This window comes from Delphinus delphis, chromosome 19 (genome assembly GCF_949987515.2).
Source record: "Delphinus delphis chromosome 19, mDelDel1.2, whole genome shotgun sequence".
Taxonomy (NCBI): Eukaryota; Metazoa; Chordata; class Mammalia; order Artiodactyla; family Delphinidae; genus Delphinus; species Delphinus delphis.
This window is the reverse complement of record NC_082701.1, coordinates 17268868-17295280: the sequence shown is the minus strand read 5'-3', so window position 1 is coordinate 17295280 and position 26413 is coordinate 17268868. Positions and strand designations below refer to the sequence as shown.

The 26413-nt window shown below is 45.9% G+C and overlaps 1 protein-coding gene across 1 annotated transcript; it reads right to left on the bottom strand.

The window, feature by feature from the left end:
• Positions 1–768: 768 nt before the first annotated feature.
• On the bottom strand, positions 769–4312 carry LYZL6 (lysozyme like 6). Its single transcript, XM_059997626.1, has 4 exons — positions 4174–4312; positions 2794–2952; positions 1809–1887; positions 769–838 (listed from the first exon to the last, which is right to left on the bottom strand). Exons 1-4 carry the CDS (start codon positions 4310–4312, stop codon positions 769–771), a joined length of 447 nt encoding a protein of 148 aa, XP_059853609.1.
• Between the last annotated feature and the right edge of the window lie 22101 nt (positions 4313–26413).

The following is a 26413-nucleotide window of genomic DNA, read 5'->3' as shown; positions in this document are numbered from 1 at the left end:
TAGGTAAATCAAGGCATAACATTAAAGCCATCAACAGTCTAGTATGAAATTCTTAAAAAGCTGGTTTCTAGCCCATTTTCCTAAAGTACCGCCAAATCATCCAGCACATTTCTGCATCCCCACCACGACTTTCTCCACCTCAATATAGCAGACACTTAGCCCCACCCATTACCTACTTCTGAGCTCTTTTACTTCAAGAATTGTTGACTTTGGAGGAATTACTTAGATCTTGATACTGTTTCAAACCAATAATTATAGATTTATTATCCATATCATTATCCATTGCGTTCATTGTATGTATCCATTTATTCATTGTATCCATTATCTGTGTATGGAGAAGATCCCCATAATCTTCTCCAGATAGATTATGAACACCTCATGAACAATATTTACAGATTTATCACCCTTTTTCTAGTACTTAGCACACTCATACTCTATTATGTACTCAAATATACCTGGGATTAATCATGACTAAATTAACACATTCTTTGCACAAGGAATGCTTTAATAATTCCAAAAATATAGAAAATTCTTCATCGTGGTCTTCTTGGTTTGCAAATGACAGTCAGGAACCAGGGGCCTGGGCCTGGATAGGAACAAGGAGGAAGCCCTAGAAAACTATTTATTCCTGGGGCTCTGGTCAGTTTTATTTGTAAATGGGAAAGGAAGAAAATAACATGAGGTGGAGGCAAGAGGAAGAAGAAATGAAGAATTCCCAAGTGAGGAGAGGAGTTCTGGAATGACTCCACCACAGGCCTGTTCCCTGTCTCATGCCAGGTGGCATCCTGTCATCCAGTAGGACAGTGGCCGGTCTGCACAGTGCAACCTCCATTTTACCCTGTGGAGAGAAAGAAGATTGGTTCTTCTTTTTTATTAAGAATCAATTTTATTTATTTTTGGTTGCGTTGGGTCTTCATTGCTGCACACGGGCTTTCTCTAGTTGCGACGAGCGGGGACTACTCTTTGTTGCGGTGCGCAGGCTTCTTATTGCGGTGGCTTCTCTTGTTGCGGGGCACGGGCTCCAGGCATGTGGGCTCAATAGTTGTGGCACATGGGCTTTGTTGCTCCACGGCATGTGGGATCTTCCCGGACCAGGGTTCGAACCCGGGTCCCGTGCATTAGCAGGCGAATTCTTAACCAATGAGCCACCAGGGAAGCCCAGCAACACTTTTTATAGAAAATGTTGCTGCCAATTATGTAGAGAGGGCCCGTGGCAGCCATGTTTATGTTGCTTAATTTCTTCCATGCCTGTAGCTGAATGAATGGAGCTGGGACACAGGGTCCAAGCTGAACCCATCAGATCCTCCCTGCCAGGCACTTGGACTGGGACTGAGCCTAGCTAGTCTCTATGGTCGCTTAGGACATTAGCCCATAGATTCAGGGTGGACATAGTCTGTCTGGTGGACTGTAGAGCAGAGAAAGCTGGTCTGCAGAGGGATTAATGAAGCCAATGCACAAAGAGAAGCAGAAACCTGCAAAGGAAAGTTTCCAGCCCTGCTTCCACCCTCTTCCTGAGGCCCAGCTGCACCCCTCGTGTGGGCTCAGCAAGACACCTTGTCCTCTCAGAATAAATCTCCCCCAGCTAGCTCAAGTTGCTCTGTTCCTGCAACCAAAAGAGTTTTGTTTAATACGGTGTCAGAGGAAGAGCCAGATCCCAGGTCTTCTAAGTCGGAGTTCCAAGCCCTTCCACATCCCACATTTTTCTAGGCTGTAGAAAAGGTCAGGTCCTGGCCTACTGTCCCTTTCTCTGTCACTACATCTTTCTTAAGGCTCCGCCCACTAACTTCGTCCCACCATGGCCTCCTTACCAGTTCTTCATCCCCCCTGTTCCGGACACAATTTTTTTCACACAGTTGATGTTTGAAAGAAGATTGAGGCTCAGCAATTCTGAAAGGGAGAAAGAGAATACCCGTCAGAGCACAGGGGACAGTCCCGAAGACTGGCTCTCCCTGCAAGGCATGTGCCACCCAGTGGCTGAGAACTTCCGGACGAGGCAAGTCTTCCCCCTCAGAGGCCCATTTGGACATCCGTACAATGGCTGCTGGAGGTTGGGGATGGTTGGGGGGTGGGGCAGGAGGGGCAGGAGGTCTGAGATTTGAGCCTGTTTACTGCCATACTTCCTAATGGATGGTAGTTCACCCCAAGTGTGGAGGATTCTAGGGAAAGGAAATGCCAAAAGAGGCAGCACAGAGACGAAGGAAAAGTCCTGCCTGAGGAGGGAGGCTCTTCAGGTGAAGAGCCCAGGGCCATTAATCAGAATACAAAGGAGGAGATGGGGGACACAATCACGGACCTGTGGAGCCTCCTGGATTAGCCCTGAGGTGGGAGTTTGCACTTGGCCTTCGGTCAGACCATTAGCCAAAGGCAGCTCTACTTGGTGGTGAGAGCTGAGCCTTCAGGGCCACCAGTTTGGCATTCAGCACTGGTTCTATGAGCCTCAGTTTGCTCACCAATAAAGTGGGGATCATACTAGTTTCTACTGCACGGCAAGTTGGATGAAATGAGCTATGTATGTAAAGTACTGAGTATATAATACGCTCTCAGTAAATGCTGGCTGCTGCACTGCTCTACTGCTACTGCCTGTGCAGAGCTTCTCTGGACCCTGCTAGCACACTGCAGAACCTCCTATAGGCATTTAGGGACACGAGTCAACCCTCTGCTCAGCAAAGGGATTCCCTGATTCCTTGAACCAATCCTCTGGGGTTGTTTCCAGGCTGTGTGTGGGAAGGTTGGTCCCGTGAGCAGAGCCTGGTCATCTCTCTCACCTCTCCCACCCTGGGGCCCTGGCCAGACCTTGACAGTCCACTTGGCAAATGTTTTCCGTGTGACTCTTGTCATCATTGCACCAGTAGTGGCTGTTGATCTGGAAGATGCCATAGTCAAAGCTGCCATCTGTATTTTCTTTTACCTTTGTTATGTTGAAGTGACTTTCCACGAAAGCCAGGCACAGCCCTTAGAACAGGGAGAAGAGGGTTTTTAGACGGGGGGCCAAGCTGAGGGACAAAGAAGACGGAGGAGAAAGGGAGACGAGGAATCAGAAGAAAGGAACAGGCTTCCCTGGTGGTGCAGGGGTTAAGACAACTAAGCCCGTGCGCCACAACTACGGAGCCTGCGCTCTAGAGCCAGCGAGCCACAAGTACTGAAGCCCACGCACTCTAGGGCCCGTGCTCCACAAGAGAAGCCACCGCAATGAGAAGCCTGCACAACTCAACGAAGAGTAACTCCCGCTCGCCACAACTAGAGAAAGCCTGCACGCAGCAACAAAGACCCAACACAGCCAATAATTAATTAATTAATTTTTTTTTAAAAAAAAAGAAGAAAGGAACAAAGCCTAAGAGGCTAGATGGGGCTAGTGGGCCAGAAACACCCATTAGCTTCTCCTCTCATTCTTCAGTCCATCCACCCATCAGTACAACCACTCATCCGTCCATCTGTCCATGCATGATTTCTGCACTTAATGATCACCTACTGCGTGCCAGAAACTGTGCAAAACCCAGTGAGGGACCTTTAGCTGGCTCAAATGCAGAGGCTGCCTTCAAGGTGCCTATAGAATAAGAATGAAGATATGTACCTAAAAAAACCACAAAGCAAGATGAAAGGAGAGAGTGTTATAAGGCAGTCGTGCCTTACAATTCTGGGCAAGAGGGAGCTATCACTACCATGGAGTAGGACGAAACCTTTGCACTGGCTGTTCCCTCCACCTGGAATGCTCTTCCGCCAGATGTTTGGGGGACTAGGTCCTTTATTCCATTCAGCACTGCTCAATGTCACCTCCTCAGAGAGGCCTTCCTTGACTTCCCCCTCTAGAACAGTGTCACCCATCACTCCCCACTGCTTTACTCTTCTGCATAGCATTTATCACCACCAGGAAGCACTTCATATATTTGTGTGTTTCTTTCTTGCTGTCTCTTCCCCTAGAATGTGAACACTATGAGAGAAGGAGCTGTGTTGATATCTGTATCCCCAGCGCCTAAAGTAGTTCCTGGGACATAATAAGTGCTCAGTTAAGAATCGTGGAACAAATATCAAATGTTGGGAAAGGCTTCTTGGAGAGGGCTACTTTTTGAACTTGACTTTGAAAAACAAATGAGAGAAAAAGAAAGATGGCCACGGAGGGCATGACCGGGAGAGGAGGAGAAAAGGGGTGTGAGGGTGTGAGGAAACGGCACTCACAGTCGCTCAGGGAGTAGCCCTCAAAGCCATCCAAGTCCTCCTGGTGCAGCACATTGGCCAAGTCACATCGGTTGATGAGGCTGGCTTGATTCATGGCAACGAGACAGCTGACCAAGGAGATGAGTAGCAGGGTCGTCATCCTCAGAGGGGAGGAGACGCAGTGGAGGGTGAGCAGAGGAAGGCCTGCGGGTCCTAGGGTCTCCCAGGAGAGAGAATCTTCTGGGGAATCTGGAGAGAGCAACCACATGTCCTCGCTTACTCACTGCCCCCCTCCTGGCTGTTTCTCTTTCCCCTCATGTATTATTTTATAAATACATTTTTTTGGGGGGGGGTCTCCTGTTGTTTTGTTTCTGTTTTTGTTTTTCCTAGTCTAAAATTAATGATGCTGGGGCATGTCAAATAGAAATGAGAGCCAGCTCAAAGGGGTACCCACTGGCCAAATCTGGGACAGCATTTTTCGGGTAACAGCTTTACTGAGATATAATTCACAATATATAATTCACATACCATACACTTAATTCATTTAAAGTATACAAGTCAATCATTTTTCACAGAACTGTGCAACCAATCCCACAGTCAACTTTAGAATATTTTCATCAACCCAAAAAGAAACCCCATATCCGTTAGCACTCACTGTCTGTTCCACTTCCCTCCAGCCTCTGGCAACCAATAATCTACCTTCTATCTCTATAGATTTGCATATTCTGAACATTTCATATAAATGAAGTCATACAATATCTGGTCTTCTGTGTTTGACTTCTTTCACTTCACAATGTTTTCAAGGTTTCATCCATCTTGTAGCATGTACCAATATTTCATGCCCTTTCACGGTTGAATAATATGCCATTGTAAGGATATATCACAATATGGTTATGCATTCATCGGTTTGTGGACATTTGAGTTGTTTCTATTTTTTGGCTATTATGAATAATGCTGCTATGAACATTCGTGTACAAGTTTTTGTGTGGACAAATGTTTCCATTCCTTTGGATACATACCAAAGAGGGGAATTACTGGGTCACATGGTGACCTAAAGTTTAAACTTTTGAGGAATTGCTGACTTCCAAAGCGGCTGTACCATTTTACATTCCCATCAGCAATGTATGGAGGTTCCAATTTCTCCACATCCTCACCAACAGAGTTATTAACTGTCTTTTTGACCAAGGCTATCCTAATGGGTGTGAACTGGTATCACGTTATGATTTTGATTTACATTTGCCTCATGGCTAATAATGTTGATCATCTTTTCACATGCTCATTGGCTATTTGTGTAACTTTGGTACAATGTCTTTTCAGAACCTCTGCCCACTTTTTCAGTTGGGTTGTTTGTCTTTTCATTATTAAGTTGTAAGTGCTCTTTATATATTCTGGGTATTAGAACCTTATCAGATACTTGCTTTGCAAATACTTCCTCACATTCTGTGGGTTGCCTTTCACTTTCTTTTCTTTTTCTTTTTTAATAAATTTATTTATTTTTGGCTGCGTTGGGTGTTTGTTGCTGTGCGTGGGCTTTCTCTAGTTGTGGCGAGTGGGGGCTACTGTTGGTTGCAGTGCGTGGGCTTCTCATTGAGGTGGCTTCTCTTGTTGCGGAGCATGGACTCCAGGCACGTGCGCTTCAGTAGTTGTGGCATGTGGGCTCAGTAGTTGTGGCTCACGGGCTCTAGAGCGCAGGCTCAGTAGTTGTGGCATACAGGCTTTTTTTCTCCGTGGCATGTGGGATCTTCCCGGACCAGGGCTCAAGCCCGTGTCCCCTGCACTGGCAGGCAGTTTCTTAACCACTGCACCACCAGGGAAGTCCCGCCTTTCACTTTCTTGATGGTGTTGTTTGAAACACAAAATTTGTAAATTTTGATGAAGACTGATTTATGTATTTTTTTCTTTTGTTGCATATGCTTTTGGTATCATATATGTGAAACCAATGCATAATGGTTTCCAAGGTAATCTGGAACAATTTGACCATCAAAATAAATGATGATAGTGACAGATTATAACCCACTGAATGAGATAGGAATCCATGAGTTCATAACAGTAATAGATAAATAGATACATAATGGGGATTAAAGGGGAGCTCTTCTTGACAAGAAAATGCTGACTGATAAAAGTGTTGGTAGTCATGAAGTTTGAAAATCACCATCTTGAAACCATCCTAAACTGGTTTGAGCAAGAAATAATCATCAATAGATGCTAAATATGAGGGGGTGGGAAGCTTGGTGAAGAGCTGAGTATGTTCATGGTCTTAAAGTATCTCCCCTTGATTGCATGAGAAAAACAGTAACAACACAGTGGAGAAACCAGACAGTATTTTGACCTGGTAATCAAAATTAACACCACCAGTGAGGGACAGAGAGAGATTATGTGCCCCCAGATGTGATACCCTGAGAAGGACACACATCACTCATGCAGCACTCTGGCCAGAGATGCATAACCTGTAGCTAATCTTGAGGAAACAGCAGACAAAGCCAAATGGAGGGAAAATCTACAAGATAACTGGCCTACGTTCTTCAAAATGATCAATGCCATGAAAGCAAAGAATGAGGCTATTTCTATCACTAGGGGTGTGAGTGTGTGTGTGTGTGTGTGTGTGTGTGTGTGTGTGTGTATCTTTCCCATTAAACTAGGTGTATGTTCCTGAGGATTCCTCCATCCACTAGCTTCATGAGTCAGGCAGCTTCTTGGACAACATGGCTACCCTGATGCCTGTCTCCTCACGGATGTTTTATTTTGTCTCCTAAGACTCACTCCATTGCAGCCTGAGCTTGCGACCATTCTTTTGCCTCTCTCTTCCACCCTACAGTTGCCAGATTTAGCAAATAAAATTACAGGGTGCCCTGTTACATTAGAATTTCAGACAAACAACAAATAAGTTTTTAGTATAAGTGTGTCTCATGCAACCTTACTCTGCCCTGACTCAGTAGGGTCCTACAGGGACAGGTATCACTGAACCTCGGAAAGCAGGGAGCTCCATCTCTGCCCATGAAGGCCCCTCTTGGGGTTCCCTGGGGAAAAAGTGGTTCGGGCAGGTGTACCCCCAACTTCCCCTCCCGAGCTTACCGCTCTCCTATCCCTCTCTGACCCCAGGTCCCAGCCGGCCTAGGGCTTTCTGGGAGAATCTGTAGAACAAAGTCGTTTGGGTAGGAGCCTCCTCTTCCTCATGGACTACCCTGTGGCCCCGCCCAGCTCACCGCTCTCCATATTCTAAAGAAGACGGGAGTGCTCAGCCATCCCCAACTTCTGGAACCCCAGTTCTGTGATGTCATCACTCTCCTGGAAATACTCTGGTCTTACATGCAAATTGGCTCAGTCTTGAGGCCAAACTTCAGGCAGAAATGGTAGGTGGGCCTGGAGGGATTGGTGACAACTGTGGGATAGGGTAGAGGGGGCTGGTTGTTCTGTCTGCGCACCTCCCTTCCCTTCTGGGAACAGTACCACCTTTAAGGGAACTCCTTCCCCCATGGGGCTTTAGTGCCACAGTCACAGGGCCCTGCACTCCAGGTGACAGGGTGTGCCCGTGCCCCAACCAGTGTATCTTGAACTGAAATTAGGCAGAGCAGCTCAGCTTCTCCCAGGTAGACTTTGGGTGTGGGGCCAGAGGCGGACAGTTTGGAATCACGTGGATACGGCCCATCCGAGAGAATAAGCCTCCTTGAACAGGGATCAGAGTCCAGACAGGATTCCAGCCCCAGGGTCCACCCTTTCTGCAACCTAAACACCCTTTTGCCCTTACTACTACCCTATGATTCAATAAATGTCCTTTCTTGTGTAAACATGTTTGAGTTGAGTTTCTGTCACTTACAACCAAAAGAGACCATCCAGGAGAGAAAGCATGGGGTTAACCATCCACGGAGTGGTGACCTGACAACCTGTCACCTCCCCATGAAGGCCACACATCTTAGTATCATTTGTCAACGAAGTCTGGGAGACATTTCCACCAACTATAGCAAAAAGGAAGCAAGAGAAAATTCTGTTACTGATGTTCACTCCACCCTCTGAAACAGGGTGATAAGGTCTGACAGAAAGGAAGTAGGAAGAGCTTTCTAAGTGGGCAGTGATGCCCCATACCCTCTGGCTTTGGACTTACCTCCCCAGTGGGACAGCAGCGCATTGCATCTTGGGATGTGAAGGCAGCCGGAGCCCTGGTGGAGGTTGAACTCTGGGAGGAGGGTATTCTCTGGGTACCACTTTATGAAGTATCGTTTGGGGCCAAAAATACGCAGGTGCCTCAGATGACCCAAACTACCATGTCTGTGTAGAATTAGAGACCTGGGTAGGAGGAGAGGCTTCCATAGCCCAGGACCACATGCTGGAAATTGGGCCAGGGGAGGGTGTCCCTGCAGCTTAAAGTCTTAGAGGGGATGATGGCAGCACTCAAAGGGGGACCAGAGGGACCCTCCACCCCCACCACCCAACTGTGACAGACATGAGCCCTGAAAGGATTCCTACCCATTCAAGGACCTGGGACCCAACCTGGGACCCAACTTGGGACCCAAGGATAAATTCTGAATGTTGCAACCTGGGACAAGAAGACATGGAAGCCACAGATCATTGGTCTAAATAAATATTTACAAGTTATAAATCAAACTAACAAGCTGTTAACTAAAATATTTTCTATCCTCATATTCTGACAAACATTCCTTTAAAAGGATAAAATTTTAAAATGTGTATGAAGCTATGGTTTATATATGACTGAAGGTTAGCAAAATGTCAAAGATGAATGAATTTAGTTTTTATTCCACATGTCTAGATGCTCTGTTAATGGGCTGACAATGTTGGGATGAATAATAAACAGATACATAATCCATAAAGGATTATAACTATTCCATGAAATTTATTTTTCTTATCTCCCTTTCAATACAATCACTAATTATATTACTATTATCAAGATTTTTCAATATATTTAAGAATTTAAAACATAATTATATTCAAAGTACAAAATTTTAAATATATTTTCATCAAAAATATAAATTTATGTGAAAAATGTATTAATTTTCTGTTTTCCAAAAATTAGTTTTAAAATATTGAAAGGTATCTAATAATTCAAAAGGCAAAATACAAATTAAAATGAATGAATATTAAATTTTTATATCAAATTATTTATATAAATCCAAACACTTTCTTTTACTCTCTGAAAGCTTAATTAAATTTTATTAAGTAACTTTTAATTTTAAAATTTAACTTAAATTTTATTTAAATTATAAATTAATTTTAAAACTATTTTTAATTTAAAACTTTTAAAATGAAAATGTTACAATTCATAAGTCTAGCATTCAATGTCCATCTTGTTGCTAATGTAAAGAATTAGTATCATGTTATGTCTGAAGTCTAAACATATATAAAAATTTAAGAGTAATATGTAATGTGATTTATGCAATATTACAAAAATTTCCTCAGCTTTTTACAACCGAGGCAAATACTGTACTAATTCCTGTGTACTTCCGGAACCATGAGTAGAAACATGAAAATAAGAATGGTACCACTCAGCACTACTAGAAAATGATATTTCATTGTGTTCAAATCTATTGCGTTCAAGCTACCTGAGAGGAAAGCTCTGACAAGTTAGTCTTTTCTCTTTCCTAAGTTCTTTTCTGCTCAAAGCATCTCTGGACTCTGAAATTGTACCAAGCAGGAGTCATTAAGCTTTCATCAAACCTTTAGACGCAGTTGCATTTTTCCCCATGAACATAGGGTAAGATGTAAAGAAGCATCTCCCCAGGGCCTAAACATTGTTAGTCAAGAGAGCGGATGTTTCGGGTTAAGTCGTGCTGTGCCAGTGCTGAGTGCCAGATCTGGAGTAACAGAGGCATCCTGTGGTTTAATTTAATTATCTTGTCTGCAGGTGCACTAAGCACAGGCCCAGCTAGGGGCTCCACTTGTCAGTTTTAATGGCAATACTGGAAAAGTATGCTCTGGCAATAAATTGCTATAGAAACCAGAGGAAAAGTTAAGGAAGTGTCTGCTTTGAGTTTTCAATAAAATATGAGAAAACCCCCAAATGATACCGCTGGCTGAAATGCAGAATACAAGGAACTAAAATCCAGTGACAGAAATGAAATCTGTATTGAAGGCAGGAAGAACAGAATCCACAGGGCAGAAGAGTCAATCAAGGCTGGAATCACACACGTGGGAAGTTCTTCAAATGCAGAGCAGAAAGACGTGTGGAAAACAATGGGACAAAAAAAGGATGGATACGGATGATAAAGATTAGAGCCTTAAACTGGGACAAAGACACCAGAGCTGAAAAAGGTGAGTTTGCAGATCTGACAGGTAACCTGTGTTCCAGGAAAAATACATGAAAAGACAGTCACTACTGAGACATATTCAAACCATATATTCATAAGACTGAATTTCTGACTTTACTTTTAGGCCTGTACTTTACCCCACAGAACATATACCTTCTCAAATACTTCAGGAAAAGTGACGAAATTGATTATAAACTAGGCTACAAATAATACCACAATTTGTCCCCAAAGGAGGAATTACGTAAGCTCCGTACTCTGGCTATAATTTAAAAACCTCAGTTTCTTATAACTTTAACAGAAACATACATACACACACACACACACACACACACACACACACACACACACACTCACACTCACACACACACACACACACACACACACTTTTTCCCCTCTGAATAATTATTGAGTCAAAGGCAAATTAAAATCTGGAATAACAGGTTTGCATAACAATGAAACTGACATTAATATATTAAGTGTCTGAAATTTATTTAGAAGTAAATTCATAACCTTAACTGCTTTCATTCACATAAAACAAGCAAACTGAGCATTCAACTCAAGAACTTAGAAAAAGTAGAAGAAAAACATTCCCAAGGAAAACAGAAGGAAGCGAAACATAAGAATGAAAGTGTAACGTGTTTAATTGGCTTCAGGGGGAAATATTGGGTGACGAGTTAAAAACGAAGTTAAGAAGCAAAGACTAGAGAACCTGAATATTACGTGTCCCACTGTGGACTTTGGATCCTTCTCTGTAGCATTAGTGTTGTGTAAACTAAATATTTCAAAGTTTCTGGAGTGAATTCCTTGCAAGGACTGGCCACTCGGAAGCCAAGGGTTACCAGCAAGCAACAGATTTCTTTAATAAAAACACAGTGGGTAGATTATCCAAGAAAGTAAATATAACTGAAGGTTCTAAAGCCTTGATACCCCAAAGCATTGCCAAACACTTTCTCCCATAAAATCATATTTTGTCCTAAGGGGGGACCCCCAGCAGGTCTGAGAAGTACCACTGCCTGCTGCTGGACCTGGGAGCAAGGAGGGAGACATGTCTCTGCTCAGGAAAGTGCAATGGAAGCTCCTAGATTGTGCTGTGAAATGCAAGATGAGTGAAATACACACCTGACTTTGAAAAATCAAATATGGACCTTAGCAGGTCCATAAGTCTGAGTAATTAATAGACTGGAGAAATTCCACGGTGGTCCAGTCCAGACACATCATTCACATAGTTCAAAAAGAAGCATGCCACCCTGATGGTCAGCCCTTCGAGAAGTGAATCTTTCCACTGAGCTAAAATTTGCCTGTGTCCACTTTCTCTGCTTAAACTCAGTCCCCACACGTCATCCACCCAGCTTCGGACCCTCTTGCATTGGGTGGCCAATTGCTGGCCTTTGGAGTCAAACCAAAATTCCTGGCAAAGAACTGGGCTCATATAACTGCATGTATAGGTAAATCGTGTGACTACATCATTATATGTTTTAGTGTAATCATACCTGTGCATCTTCATAGAACTTACCTATTATTTTATTACTTTCCCCCAGTTTCTCTTTTATATTATGGTTAAAGCATTATGCTGATTTTTAAATTTACCGTCATTATGAATGGATTAAACAAATCAATAAAAAGGAATGAATGGGGCTTCCCTGGTGGCGCAGTGGTTGAGAGTCCGCCTGCCAATGCAGGGGGCATGGGTTCGTGCCCCGGTCCGGGAAGATCCCACATGCCACAGAGCGGCTGGGCCCGTGAGCCATGGCCGCTGAGCCTGCGCGTCCAGACGGAGCCTGTGCTCCGCAACGGGAGAGGCCACAGCAGTGAGAGGCCCGCGTACCGCAAAGAAAAAAAAAAAAAAAAAGGAATGAATGACTGGTACACACAACAACGTGGATAAATTTCAAAATAATTATGCTGAGTGAAAGAAGCCAGACCAAAAAAAGAGTATATACTGTATGAGTCCATTTATAGAAAACTCTAGAAAGTGTAAACTAATCTATAATGACAAAACAGATCAGTAGTTTTTTGGAGGATTAGGGAGTAGAAAGGGGCACAAGGAAATTTTGGGGGGTGATTGAGATGATGGCTTCATGAGAATTTACATAAATCAAAAATTAGCAAATTGTACACTATAAATATGTCAATAAAGTGCTTAAAATCTTTAAAAATTACTATCATTACACTATATATATATATTTAAGTGATGAATGTGTTTTTATTTCTCTTATATTTTAAAAAATGTGAACATTCTGTAATTCAGCAGCAACTTTTACTTCCTGGTGACTTCTTCACTGGGTCTTAATTCCCTTTTATATAACAGACTCTTGTTCCGGAAGGCAATTAGCTTTTCATCATTCTTTCTGTCTAGATAACATCCAACGACAAATCCCACAGGGACAAGTATATGTACCCAGCGGTCACACACAATCTGAAGTAAGTTCATCATGAATGCTGAAGCCTCGGAAGCAACAACGACACTACACACAAAATATATTTTGTGGAAAGGGAGTTATGGGTCTGTCATGGCTGAGAATCCCAGTATTAGGAAAATTCAGAAGTTGGGGCAAAGTTTCTCCCACATGCCGGTTTTCAGGCCAACTCTCTGTGCAATTTATCCAAGTGGCCACTAGAGGCCAGCAGAGGTCCAGGTACAGGAAGGCAGGGGCTGCGGGGACACCAACACGTAAAAGTATTCCCTCCTCTATGCTCGCCAGCCTGGGAGCTGGGCATTAATACCCCCGATTTATGCAGTGGTAGAGCCGGGATTTGGGTTGTGGTCTCTCTGGCTCCTGATTCCACTTTGTTGGTCCCTCAACATCAAGAGCCCTCCCTGTGCTACCATATGTCCTATCTCCAGTGAGGCAGCAGCCTGAGCTCCAGGTCTGTCATCCACAGAAGTGACATGGAGTAGTTGGAGGTGGCATCAAAGAGTTGTGATTCTCAAGGTGCCTTTAGAAGGCCGCTCAGGCTCAAGGTACCCTCTGTATTGGCCTTCCACCTTGCCTGAAACCCTCCTATTATGAAACAAGGAGGACTTCCCTGGTGGCGCAGTAGTTAAGAATCCGCCTGCCAATGCAGGGGGCACGGGTTCGAGCCCTGGTCCGGGAAGATCCCACATGCCGCGGAGCAACTAAGCCCGTGCACCACAACTACTGAGCCTGCGCTCTAGAGCCTGCCAGTCACAACTACTGAGTCCACATGCCACAACTACTGCAGCCTGCGCGCCTAGAGCCCGTGCTCCGCAACAAGAGAAGCCACTGCAACGAGAAGCCCGCGCACCGCAACGAAGAGTAGCCCCGCTCGCGAAGAGTAGCCCGCTCGCCGCAACTAGAGAAAGCTTGCGCGCAGCGACGAAGACCCAATGCAGCCAAAAAAAAAAAAAAAAAAAAAAAAAGTCAGCGTTCCATTATCAGACACTGCAACATCACAGGCTTAGCTAACCAGGCTGAAGAGTGAAGCACTGGTGGAAAGGTCATTTTTTATAAGGGACAGGGAAAAGAGACAGGGTTTAATTGGGGGTGGGGAGGTGATGGTGGAGCACCCATGGGATGCTACAATGGAGGCCCTCCAATAAAAACTATTGTTAATACATATTGAGCCCTCCCAGTGTGTGAGGCACGAAGCAGTGTATGCAGTGAATCATTTCATCTTCACAGCACTCTTGTGAAATTAGATGCAGAGAAGTTAAGTAATTCACCCATAATCACAGAGCTTGCAGGAGGTAGAGCAAGGATTTGAATTCAGGTTTGACACCAACATGGTGGGTTTAGCTGCTACTCTGTACTGCTCACTTTCATGAAATTGTCTTTCTTACTCTTTGGGGCTGGGGTATTATTTAGTTCCTGTGTTAAATTGGTTGGTGTTGGTAGCAGGTGGTGGGTATTTTATTTCAAACTTCTGGAGATAAAGCTCCTGATGATTCAAGAGAATTTTAATCCCCTGTGATGGTCCAGGAAGGAAGTCCTCTCTATTTATTGAATATTTTCAATGTGTGAGGTTCTGTGCTAAGGTTGATACTTTCTTAGTGATGCTATTGGAAGGGCAGGTGGGCAGAGACCAGCAACAAGGAATCGAGGGGCAGGTGATATGGAATGACCCAGTGACATTGTTCATTTCTGCCCACAGATGTGTGTCAAAGGCAGCGGGGCCCCACCTCAGCTGGAGTCCCGAGCAGGTGACTAGACCAGGATGTAGGTCCAGGGAGCTCACCAAAAGGTCCCAGTCGTCAGGAAAAGCCAAACCATCCCAGTGAGCAGATAACTCATGTGTGTGGTTTGTGGGTGATGAAGTATTCCAGCGGTTTCTTTTGTAATTTTTTTTTATTTTTATTTTTGGCTGTGTTGGGTCTTTGTTGCTGTGTGCAAGCTTTCTCTAGTTGTGGCGAGCGGGAGCTACTCTTTGTTGCAGTGCGTGGGCTTCTCATTGCGGTGGCCTCTCTTGTTGTGGCTTACGGGCCCTAGAACACAGCCTCAGTAGTTGTGGCGCACAGGCTTAGATGCTCCATGGAATGTGAGATCTTTCCGGACCAGGGATCGAACCCGTGTCCCCTGCGTTGGCAGGCGGATTCTTAACCACTGCACAACCAGTGAAGTCCCTCTCCAGAGGTTTCTTTCCTGGACATCCTTCCCCTTGGGCTTGGACCGGTCCGCCTGGGATCATGCAGCTTGATCCTCCAGGCAAGGTGCCTCAGGGAGGTGGCCTCTTCTGTTCTGCAGGGCCCATCAGCTATGGGCTTCTGCCCATCCTGCTGCTTTTACGCTCTTATGGACACATGGTAAGGGTGATACAGGCACCAAGTAAAGGCTCCAGGGCTGCACAGGTGCGGACAAAGCAAAAGGAGGCCAGAGATAAACAAGTCCTCACAGACCCATTGGATCCACTTGCTTCATTTCATAGATGGGAAAACTGAGGACTGGGGAGGGGAAAAGACTCGACCAAGGCTACACGCAGGGTGAGCTAATGGCCAAGTTGGGGGTAGGACTCCCAGCACAGTCTCTTTCCCCCACACGCCCCAGACTTAGTTAATGATAGGTCCTTGCTTCTGGACACTTCTTTGTACTTTGTCTATTACTATTTACTCATTATCTTGTGTCTTTCTGAAAACAATAATTCTTTAATATCATTACATATTCAGTCAGTGTTCAAATTTCTAATTGTTCTATGCCAAAAAGCATTTTTTTAACAATTGGATTAAATCAAGATCCAAATAAGATGCACTCAGTGTGATTGGTTGATGTCTCCTAAATCTCTTTTAATCCATAGGTTTCTCTCCCCTCTTTCGCTTCTTCTTTGTAATTTATTATTGAAGAAGGCAGAGCATATACCTTGTAGATTGTCCACAGTCTGTGTTTTGATGATTACAAGCCCATGATGTAGTTTAACATATTGCTCTGTCTTCTATAATTCCTGTAAATTGACAGTTGAGTCTAAAGGTTTGATCAGATTAAGATCAAAGCAGGTGTTGTGTTCTTCCATCAAAGGGACATAATGTCTAGTTGGCTTCCTTTTTGTGACATTAGCAGCTGTTGATGCCCAATGCCTGGATCCATTAATTCTCTGGGAGTTAAACATGGTGACATCCTAATTCTATAATTCCTTCTTCATTTAGTAACTGGTTTATTTCAATAAAGAGAAACTTCCCCTCCTCTACTATCGGTTACCTGGGCTATTATCTCATGAATTCTGTGAGAATTCTGGGTCGGTACAAGTGTACTCCATTTCTATATGAGCACAGAGGTCAGAGGGGTAAAGGGAACTGTAACCAGAAGAACTGTCCAGCTGAGCCCCCATCAATCCACAGAATTATAATAAATAATTAAATAGGAGTTGTCTTAAGGCCCTAAATCAGGCAGCAGCCCATGGGTGGCAAACCTGGGCTTAAGGACTCCTAGGTCTTTTTCTCCCTTCATAGGAGGACAGATCTGCACAGAATCTTAAACATCACCCAGTTCAGCCTTGTCAGGTTCAGATGGGGAAGTTGAGGAGGTGTAGTGACTTACGCAGACTTGCACACATAACCAAGGTCCTGGGCATAACCTTAAAGGAAACCCCTAAAAATTCCTGTGATCAGTTCCAGGGTCTTTGATGCCTGTGTCTGCCGTTCCTGCTCCACAGCCTGTGCTTGTACCCGGTGCACCGTCTCTCGACCTGGTCCTACTGTTGTGTCCCCAGTGCCCAAGATCAACACTTGATAAATAGTTGAATGAATACATGAATGAAGGTTCCATTGTTTTTACCTCTCCAGAACTGGCTGCTTGTGGACCTGCCCACTGGGCAAGGTCCTGCAGGCATTGGTCCTGCTGTAGATGTCCAGAGAGCTGCCAGCCTGTCAGGCACAGGGCAGGAGCCACGGTAAGAGGATGAGAGAGAAGCGGGAAGCAGCAGGGTTCACTCTAAGAAAGCAACTGGAGCGGCAGACTGTACTCCACCCTGGCAAGAGGCAAATGCAGCAACACACAATCCTGCAGGGAGCATGGATGGGGGGCACCAGTAGGTGGCACTGAGATGGGGCGGGGACAGAACTCCAGGGCACAGGAGGGGCAAGGCAGGGCCCTCAGCCTCATACTGGGCAGGTGACCAAGGCAGGAACTCAAGCCAAGGATCAAATCAGAAGCCATGAGGATTAGTTAGGATTAAGCTGAGTGGAGAGGAATGGAAAACCCCAGCTATCACTGGCGCAAACAGGGTAGAAGCTCATTTTCTTCTCACGTTAAGACACCCCAAGGGAGTCAGTCTACCACCAACAGGGTGCTCCATGGTACAAAGGAGATGAAAGAGAGAGAGGACCCAGGATCCCCTGTCATCTTCAATCATAACTTTGCTCCTTGGACCAAAAAGGCTGCTGGGACTTTCCTTGCCCAAGCCTTTCCTTGCCATATTCCAGGTATCAAGAAAGAGTAGGGGAAGGAGAAGAGCAGTCTCCTTTTTTAGGGCATTTTCTAGAATTGTGCAGACTACTTCACTTAGATTCTATTGGCCAAAACTGAGTCACATAACTAGACCTAGCCACAAATGACAATGGGAAATACCGTCTTCATTTCACACATTCATGGGCCCAGCTAAAAATCAGAGAGTCAGTAAGTGAAGGTCAGAGAACACGTATCCAGTGACTCAAATTATGATACAAGGCAGAAGTCAGCAGGGGACTCACAGCTTAGGCCCAGGTGCTGGGCTGTAGCTGTTTCCATCCCTGCTGCCCTAGGTCCCAGGGCTTGGGCAGAGTGAGGTCATATGAGTGCAGTTGTGGGGAGGGAGGGGGTGTTGAGCCCAGCCACAGGGCCTGACGGTCCCTGAGTACCAGAGCAGCAGCAGTGGACCTTTTACAGCTAAGCGTAGCATGAGCCCTGGAAGAAGTGTCTGCTCACTGTCAAGGACAGGCACAGACTCAAAGGCCAACAACTGCCTGATGCCGTGAAAAGCGTCCTTAAGATGATGAATCCGGGGCCACAGACCGCCTTTTCCCAGGAGGCAGTGACGTGGCTGAGGACAACTGCCTTTTGTTCTTTACTTAAAAAAATAATTAAAACAATTTTACCATAGAATAACATGTATGTAGAAAAGCACACAAATCATAAGTGTACAGCTTAATGACTTTCACAAATAAATGAACAACCCAAGTACCCAGCACCCAGATCAAGAAGTAGAACATTACCACAACCGCAGAAGGCCCTGAGTGTCCCCTTCTGGTGGCTCTCCACCCACTCGCCCTCCTCCCACCTCCACCCTTCCCACCCCGCACCCTCCAATGCCCACCCTACCACCAGCATTTAAAAATCTTTCTAGGCAATTCCATAGTCAATGTTGAGAATCACTGCTTTTGTAAAAACAGTTATCTAACTTGGCCGCACATGAGAATCCACTGGGATAGAAAAGGGAACAGAGACAGCTAGAAGGCAGTGTGGCAGAGTGGAGAAACCTGGGGCCCAGACAGGCCTGCCAGTTATCAGCTGTGTGACCATGACTGAGTCCCTCCACCTCTCTGAGCCTCACCTGTGAAAAGGGAATAGTATCATCCCATGCCCAGCAGAGTCAAGGCTGAGAGATAGAGGGTGTTAAGCCCAGGCACACGTAGGGTCCATATATGGCAGCTACAATTGTCATTTTTATTAAAGGTGAGCAACCCCAGGAAGACTGAAAGCCCTTCTTTCTTTATGCAGATGGGACCCAATCTGGGGATGGTGGATACAGACTATGTTGATAAGAGAATCAACAGGTTGTGCTGATGAGAAGCTGGGGTCTTTCTAGGGAGCCCAGGAAAATTCCACGGGCAGCAGAGATTCCCAGCCAAAGCCAATGAGAGGTGGCCACTGGCTAGCACAGCTGCAACAGCACTGGGGACCAGCAGCTGTGGATGAACTTGGGCAAAACCAATCCTTCTCCTTCAGCAAGACAAGCAAGGAGCTGACGGGCTGCAGGCTCTGACTCTGAGATTTACCGATGGAGGAAGAAGCAAACTGCATCCAGCGCCTACTTTGTGCCGGATGCTGCACGTTCATGCCTTTAATCTTGTGAGGCGGGCAAACCCATCCCATCCTCCCCTGGAGGAGCCTGAGGCTTACAGGCAGGAGCACCTGCCTAACTCACAGAACCCAGGTGTCGCCAGGAGGCTGGGACCTGCCTCTCGGTTGGGCTGCAGTGGCGGCACCCCTAGGGATGTTCTGTGTTCGCAGATGACCTGCAGACACCTTGTTTGATTAGATGCTCATTTCTGTCTTTTTTCCTGAAATGAAAAGTATACAACTTTTTAAGATGATGACTTTATCTTTTTTTGTACTTATTACAAGACATAATGTTTACTTTAGAACATAGAGGAAATACAGATAATCAAAATATAAAGTCTCTCATAGCCCCATCCTACAGAGATGAGCACATCAATGTTTCACACCTATTGTTCATCTATGTGAGTCTGTGTGTATGTGTGTGTGCGTGTGTGTGTGTGTGCACACACAGGTAGAAATTTACCAGAAAGGAGTCATAGGGTATACTCTGTTAGATTATTAGCTTCTCTTCACTTAACAATAAAGTTGACCTTGAACCACACAGGTTTCAACTGCACGGGTCCCCTTATAGCAGACTTTTTCCAATACAAGGCAGGTTCCATATTCGCAGATATGGAGGACCAACTCTGGGACTTTAGCATCTGCGGATTTTGGTATCCAAGGCAGGTCCTGGAACCAATTCCCTTTGGATATCAAGGAATGACTGCATATAGTGGCCATATTTCTATGTTCTCCAACAGTGGCTCTCATTAGAACCCCCCAGGAAAGCTTAACAAATAGTCACGTCTGGGTTCCACCCCCAGGCCGATATAATGGGCCTGGGATGGGGTTGGTCTATGGGACTTTTAAGACTCCCCAGGTGGTTCCAATGTGTGGCCAAGCTGGAGGGCCCCTGTGCCACAGAATCATTTTCCCATGGTGGCCTTGCATTCTTTTTGCTGAAGGGATGCACTGTAATTTGACCAACCCCCCCCCCTTTTTTTTTTTCCGGTCCGCGGGCCTCTCCGTTGCGGAGCACAGGCTCCGGACGCGCAGGCTCAGCGGCCATGGCTCACGGGCCCAGCCGCTCCGCGGCACGTGGGATCCTTCCGGACCGGGGCACGAACCCGCGTCCCCTGCATCCGCAGGTGGACTCTCAACCACTGCGCCACCAGGGAAGCCCGATCAACCCCCTTTTCTTGGACATTTAATTTGGTTCCATTTTTTCATCATTATAAACCTTGTAGAAGGTTCTTCAAGTTCTTCCCATTGCACATGTTCATCATGGCTTTCAGAAACATTGATAGTATGATCATTTTCTTCCTTTTTTTTCTTCCAGCCTTCCTGAGATATAATTGACATACAGCACTGCATAAGTTTAAGGTGAACAGCATAAAGATTTGACTTACATACATCATGAAATGATTACCACAATAAGTTTAGTGAACATCCATTGTCTCATATAGATACAAAATAAAAGAAAAAACATATTTTTCCCTGTGATGAGAACTCTTGGACTCTACCCTCTTAACAACTTTCATGTATACCATACAGCAGTGTTAATTATATTTATCATATTGTACATTACATCCTTAGTACTTTTTTATCTCGTAACTGGAAGTTTGCACCTTTTCACCACCTTCATCCAATTCCCTCTCCCCCCACCCGTAGGTGATTTTATTCTTTTCATATATATATATATATATATATATATATTTATTTATTTATTTATTTATTTATTTATTTGGCTGCGCCGGGTCTTAGTTGCAGCATGCAGCATCTTCGTTGCCACGTATGGGATCTTTATTACGGCATGCAAACCCTTAGTTGCCAGCGTGTGGATCTAGTTCCCTGACCAGGGTTGGAACCCGGGCCCCCTGCGTTGGTAGCGCGGAGTCTTAGCCACTGGACCACCAGGGAAGTCCCTGGTGACTTTATTCTTGATTTAAGAACTTTGGCAAAGAGGCTTATGGAATGGTATCAGGTGAATTAGATACGACTCCTCTGTATAAGTGAAAGTCAGCTCGAGGTAGCTTAAGCTATAGAGAGGGCTTATGACCAAACTATGGGAGATTTCAGCGTTCTGAATGCTGCGACTTTCTCTCACACCCTTTAAGCTGTTGCCAGCTCCTGGCAACCACTAATCTGCATTTTTGTTTCTATGGATTTACCGACTCTGGATATTTCATACAAATGAAATCATACAGTATGTGACCTTTTGTGTCCAGCTGCTTGTACTTAGCCTAAAGTTTTTGAGGTTCATCCACGTGGCAGCATGTATCAGTCCTTCGTTCCTTTTTATGAATAATATCCCATTTGAATGGCTAGACCACGTTTTGTTTGTCCATTCATCTGTGGATGGATATTTGGCCGTTTCCACCTTTCAGCTACTATGCATAGTGCTGCTGTGAACACGCATGTGTGTGTATTTGTACATTTCCAACTCTTTGGGAATGTACACCTGCGAGTGGAATTGCTCATCTTTACCTTTTGTCTGGTCAATCGCAGCAGCATCCAGAGTGATCTTTACATGGTTGCAAGGGTGATCATTTTCCTTTCTCAAAAACATTATTTCTCTTCTTATAAGAGCTATACACGTTCATTGTCAAATTTTTTAAAAATACAAAGGAGAGTTTGTTTTCTTTTTTAATCCAGGGGAATGTAAATGCTTCCCCGCTGACTTCCCCCGCCCACCCTGTAGACTTCTCTTTTGTCACTCCTCCGCACTGCCGCCCCACCCCTGGGTCCCTGTGACTCCAGCCCTATGCTTCCCCAGTCTTCAGAGCCACAGCAGATGCTGCTTCCTCTGCGGATTGCTCTTCCTGCCCTTGTCTGCATTTTCCTGTTTACCTTTTCTGACTCAGCACTCCTGTCACTGTTCCCCCAGCACATCACACAGACCTGTAAATGGCCAAGATCACTGTGCCCGGACAGTGAGAAAGGGAGGCTGACCCACTTGGGATGCTGTGGGGTTCTTCTGCTTGACCCCAAAGCAGCGCTGGTCCTAGCCCTCTCCTCTCCGCAGTTTCCGATATTCCCCACAGCGTCTGAGCTAAACAGGGAACCACCAGCTTCCCTGAGCCTAGTCATCAGGGGTTGGCATTTTGCTACATTCCCCTGTTGTGACGACTGGCAGTGAGACTGGTGCCAAATGGGCAACCCAGAAGGATATTTCTCTTCCTTTTTCCTTCCTCCAGCCTTGTTCTTTCGGCTCGAGGAGCCAGTTGCTTTGGGGTCTAATTACACGCTGCCGTTGGAAGTGCATGTCAGAGCTGGAAGGGAAGAACCTCATTATAAATAATCACCGCCAGCATTTATTGAACACTTACTCTGTGCCAGGCCCTGTGCCAGGCCCGCTTCCAGGCATTACCTCATTTACCCTTCCCAACAATTCTAGGAGGCAGAAACCATTTATCACCCCTGTTCTGCAGGGAAGGAAACAGAGGCTTTGGGGAGGTTACAGGGCATTTCCCTAACTGTGCTGAGTGGTGCACAGGGGCAAAAAATATTAGTAGGTGGGTAGGGAAAAAGAATCCCATTGTTACACACCGCATCCTGCAACCCCACCCCCCCACCCCCGGGAAATTCACAATGCACATCAACATACTAAAGGCCCTGAGAAGTCCTGTAGTAAAGAAATCTGTTAAGGTCAGTGCCACTTCTGTACAGACCTCACAGGACTGCTGATCCAGAAAGCACAGTTTGGGGAATGAAGATATTAACCATGCTTCTCATCTTATATATGGGGTAAGGGAGGCCCAAGTAGTGGTTTAGGTGCAGACCAGGCACAGATCTTGGGCCCAATGCTCTCTGCACATCCCCTCCCCCACCTTCCAGGAAACAGAGGGTGGAGGAAGGCAAACCATGATCCAAATGGCCCACTCCCTGTTTTTATAAATAAAGTTTTATTGAAGATGATCTGTTTCAGCTCCCTTGATTTATGGATGAACCAATCAAGGCCCAGAGAGGATGGGTGACTTGTCAAAGGGCACATAGCCAATTAGGGGCAGAGGCAGAAATAGATTCCAGATCTCCAGAATCCAGGTATTCTCTGAAACACAAATCAGACAGGCGGTAGGAGGTGGCGTGTGAAGTTCCTGATACCTGTGATACCTGCTCACAAGTTCTCCACTGCACAGTACTTACACAGGTACTGCCCCCTTTCTGCTACGGCACAGACACCCCTGAGGCATTTCTCCTGATGCTTTGGGCAAAGGCACCCTGGTGTGAAGAGTGGTGCTCCTCTGCTCTCCACTTTGGACGGGTGAACAGAGCAGGGGCCAACCTCAAAGTGTCTCGAGGAGGGGCAAAAGCTAAACAGGGCAATCTGTGTTTATTTAAATTCTGTACCAGATGCAGGAGATCATTAACTTCCCCTCTGCCAATGTAAAACGTGAGATCATTTGGACAGGACCTGGGCCAAAGGCAACCTTTGCCTGCTCCAGGAAGAGTTTGCCAAACAAACTAAGGGCATAAACAGGAGGCTCAGGGCAGCTGTTTGAAACCACTTCAGAAAATGAATTCCTTTCAAGGGCTTTTGGGCTTCCCTGAAGTGCGCTGTTGTACAATGGTCATCTATTGACATTTTGTGTGTGTGTGTTTGTGTGTGTACAGTTGAATACGCAAGTAAAATCATTCTTACCTCTTGATTAAAATGGTTCATGCATAGAACACTTTGCTAACATTTTAGAAATGTGAACAATTTAAAATACCTTCAGATGTAAACATTTTGGTTCAGATAGGTCCATCCGGCAACTGATACTAATTGGGGATGTTTTATTAGTCTCTGAATCTAGGGGTGGAATCGTCTTACCAACCCCGGATGGTCAAGGCATGGTGGACAGCTAGAGGTTCATCTAGAAACAGCTGCGGGGACAACGGTGGCCTCTGGGTGGAGGTTCTTCCTGGGGCAGCCAGACTGCCCAGACGGCCTTTCCAGAGCTGGGAGATGCAGGCTTGTCACTGAGGTGGAGGGTAAAAATAGTCCTGTGTGGGTGGCCGCTGGGCCCAGAGGCTCTGGCTTCCTCTTTCTAGAGCGGGAAGGCAGCCCAGTTGACAGGCACCTTCTTAGGCTCCTGAGGCCCCTCCCCAGCCCTGGGGCCTGGGGGGAGGGTGGTCTTTCTCTAACAGAGAAACACTCCCCTCCCCCCTCCCCCTCCCCCCCAAAGCACAAAGAACGTGCTGGAACAAACTTGGGCTGGGTTATAAGGTAGCTAAGGGCTGAAATTCTGGCTGTGCCAGGTACCAGCTCTGTGACCTCAGGCAAGATTTTTCTCCTTTCAGAGCCTCCATTTTCTCATCTGTCAAATGGGGCTTCTGACTTCTCTCTGCAAGGCTCGCTGTGAAGATTAAGTAACAATGACAGCTGACATGTTCTACTCTGCAACCTCACTCTTCTGCCCCTCCCCCTTCCACCGGTTGCTCACCTTCCAGCACATTCTTCAAGAGTTGCTCTAAGGCAAGCCAGCTGCATGTCATGAGGACTTCAAGCAGCCCTACGGGAAGGTCTCCAGGGCCAGGAGCTGAGGCTTCCAGACAATAGCTCTGCTGGGGAGTCACGTTAGAAGCCGATCCCCTACCCCCAGTGGAGCCTTCATGTGACTGTGGCCCTGGCCAACCCCTTGACTGCAGCCTCATGAGAGACCCTGAGCCAGAACAACCCAGCTAAGCTGCTTCCAGTTTCCTGGCCCTCAGAAGCTATGTGAGCTAATAAATATTTGCTAAATTTGGGGGTGATTTGTGATGCAGAGATAAGTAATGTACTTCTCTTTCAGGGATATTATACGAATTAAGAGTTAATGCAGGGACTTCCCTGGTAGTCCTGTGGTTAGGACTCTGCACTTTCACTGCCGAGGGCAAGGGCTCAAATCCCTGGTCAGGAAACTAAGATCCCACAAGCCACTCAGGTGGCCCCCTCAAAAAAAAGCAGTTAATGCAATCAAATAGCAACCGGACTTGCTGGGACCAGTGACTCCGGAAAGGGCAGAAGGGAAAAGCAGAAGGAGGGAGCACCTGGCTGAATCCAGGCCAGGCAGGTCTGCCACTCCTGAACTCTGGGAAGGAGTCTGAGAGACTGAATATACAATGGCCAGACCGTATATAAAAATAGTGCTCTGGGGCTTCCCTGGTGGCGCAGTGGTTGAGAGTCCGCCTGCCGATGCAAGGGACACGGGTTCGTGCCCCGGTCCAGGAGCATCCCACATGCCGCGGAGCGGCTGGGCCCGTGAGCCATGGCCGCTGAGCCTGCGCGTCTGGACGGAGCCTGCGCTCCGCAACGGGAGAGGTCACAACAGTGAGAGGCCCGCGTACCGCAAAATAAATAAATAAATAAATAAATAAATAAAATTACAGTTTCTGTACCAAGATTTCATTACAAGGTTCTTTATGGTAATCTTGTTTCTGACAAAAGAAAGAAAGAAAGAAAGAAAGGAAGGAAGGAAGAAAAGAAAGAAAGAAGGGAAGGAATGGAAGGAAGGAAGGGAGGGAGAAAGAGAAAGAAAGGGAGAGAGGGAATCAAGTCAAATATCCAAAAATAGAGAATTTGGTTAAATAAATTGTAACAGTCTGTACTTTGACTACAATATACAATTCCTTCACTAAAAATGATGCTGCAGACCAGTAATTCTCAAAGTGCACCTAGGAGGCGCAGCAAGAGCATTTATTTGAAATGCACAGCCTTACTGATTCAGAAACTCTGGGCTGAGCCCGGGAATCTGGGTTTTAACAAGCCCCCTGGGCAATTCAGAACCACTGTTGTAGGTGAATATTTATCATTACCAAAGGATAAACTGTTAAATGACAAAGGGTTACAAAACAGCATGTACAAAACATCATGTATGAACAGTGCGTCCCTATTCTGAATACATATATAAAGACACACATAGAAAAAGGACAGGAAGATTTTGTACCAAGGCGGTGACATGGACACTCTCTGGGTAGTAGGATTACGAGCTTTTAGATTTTTTTGTGTTTTGCTAATCGGTAATTTCTAACAAGTTTACAATGACGTGTATTTGTGAAAAGGAATGGAGAAGGGAAAAATGCAATAACATTTTTAAATTAAGAAAATGTCAAACGGGGAGGGCTGGGGGCGAGGTGGGAAGGAGGCAGAGAGTACTCCTCACCTTGATGGTGGGAGCGAGGCTGGGAGGACCTGGGTGGGAGCGGCGGGGCACGGCCGGCCACCCAGGGCCATTGCCCAGTGACGAGGGGAGAGAGGAGAGGGAAGGCAACGCTGGGGCGAGGGGAGGGGTCTCTGCAACACCTCTGACATCTGGGAAGGCTTGCTGCGACTTCAGTAAAGAGCGGAGAAGAGACTTAGGGCAGACTTCAAGAAGAACTTAACTGCTAAGAGCACCAAATCCCAGAAGAGGTTCCTTGGGAGATTTTTCCCGGCTGGAACCAAGGCTGCCCCGAGGGTGTCGAGCTTCGCCGACCGAGGGCGGGGCTGCCCTGATCTCCCGACCCCTTCCAGCCTTGGGACACTAGGGGAGCTGCGATCGCTGCGGGATTCCCGCCCCCCAAGGACGCTGCAGGGCC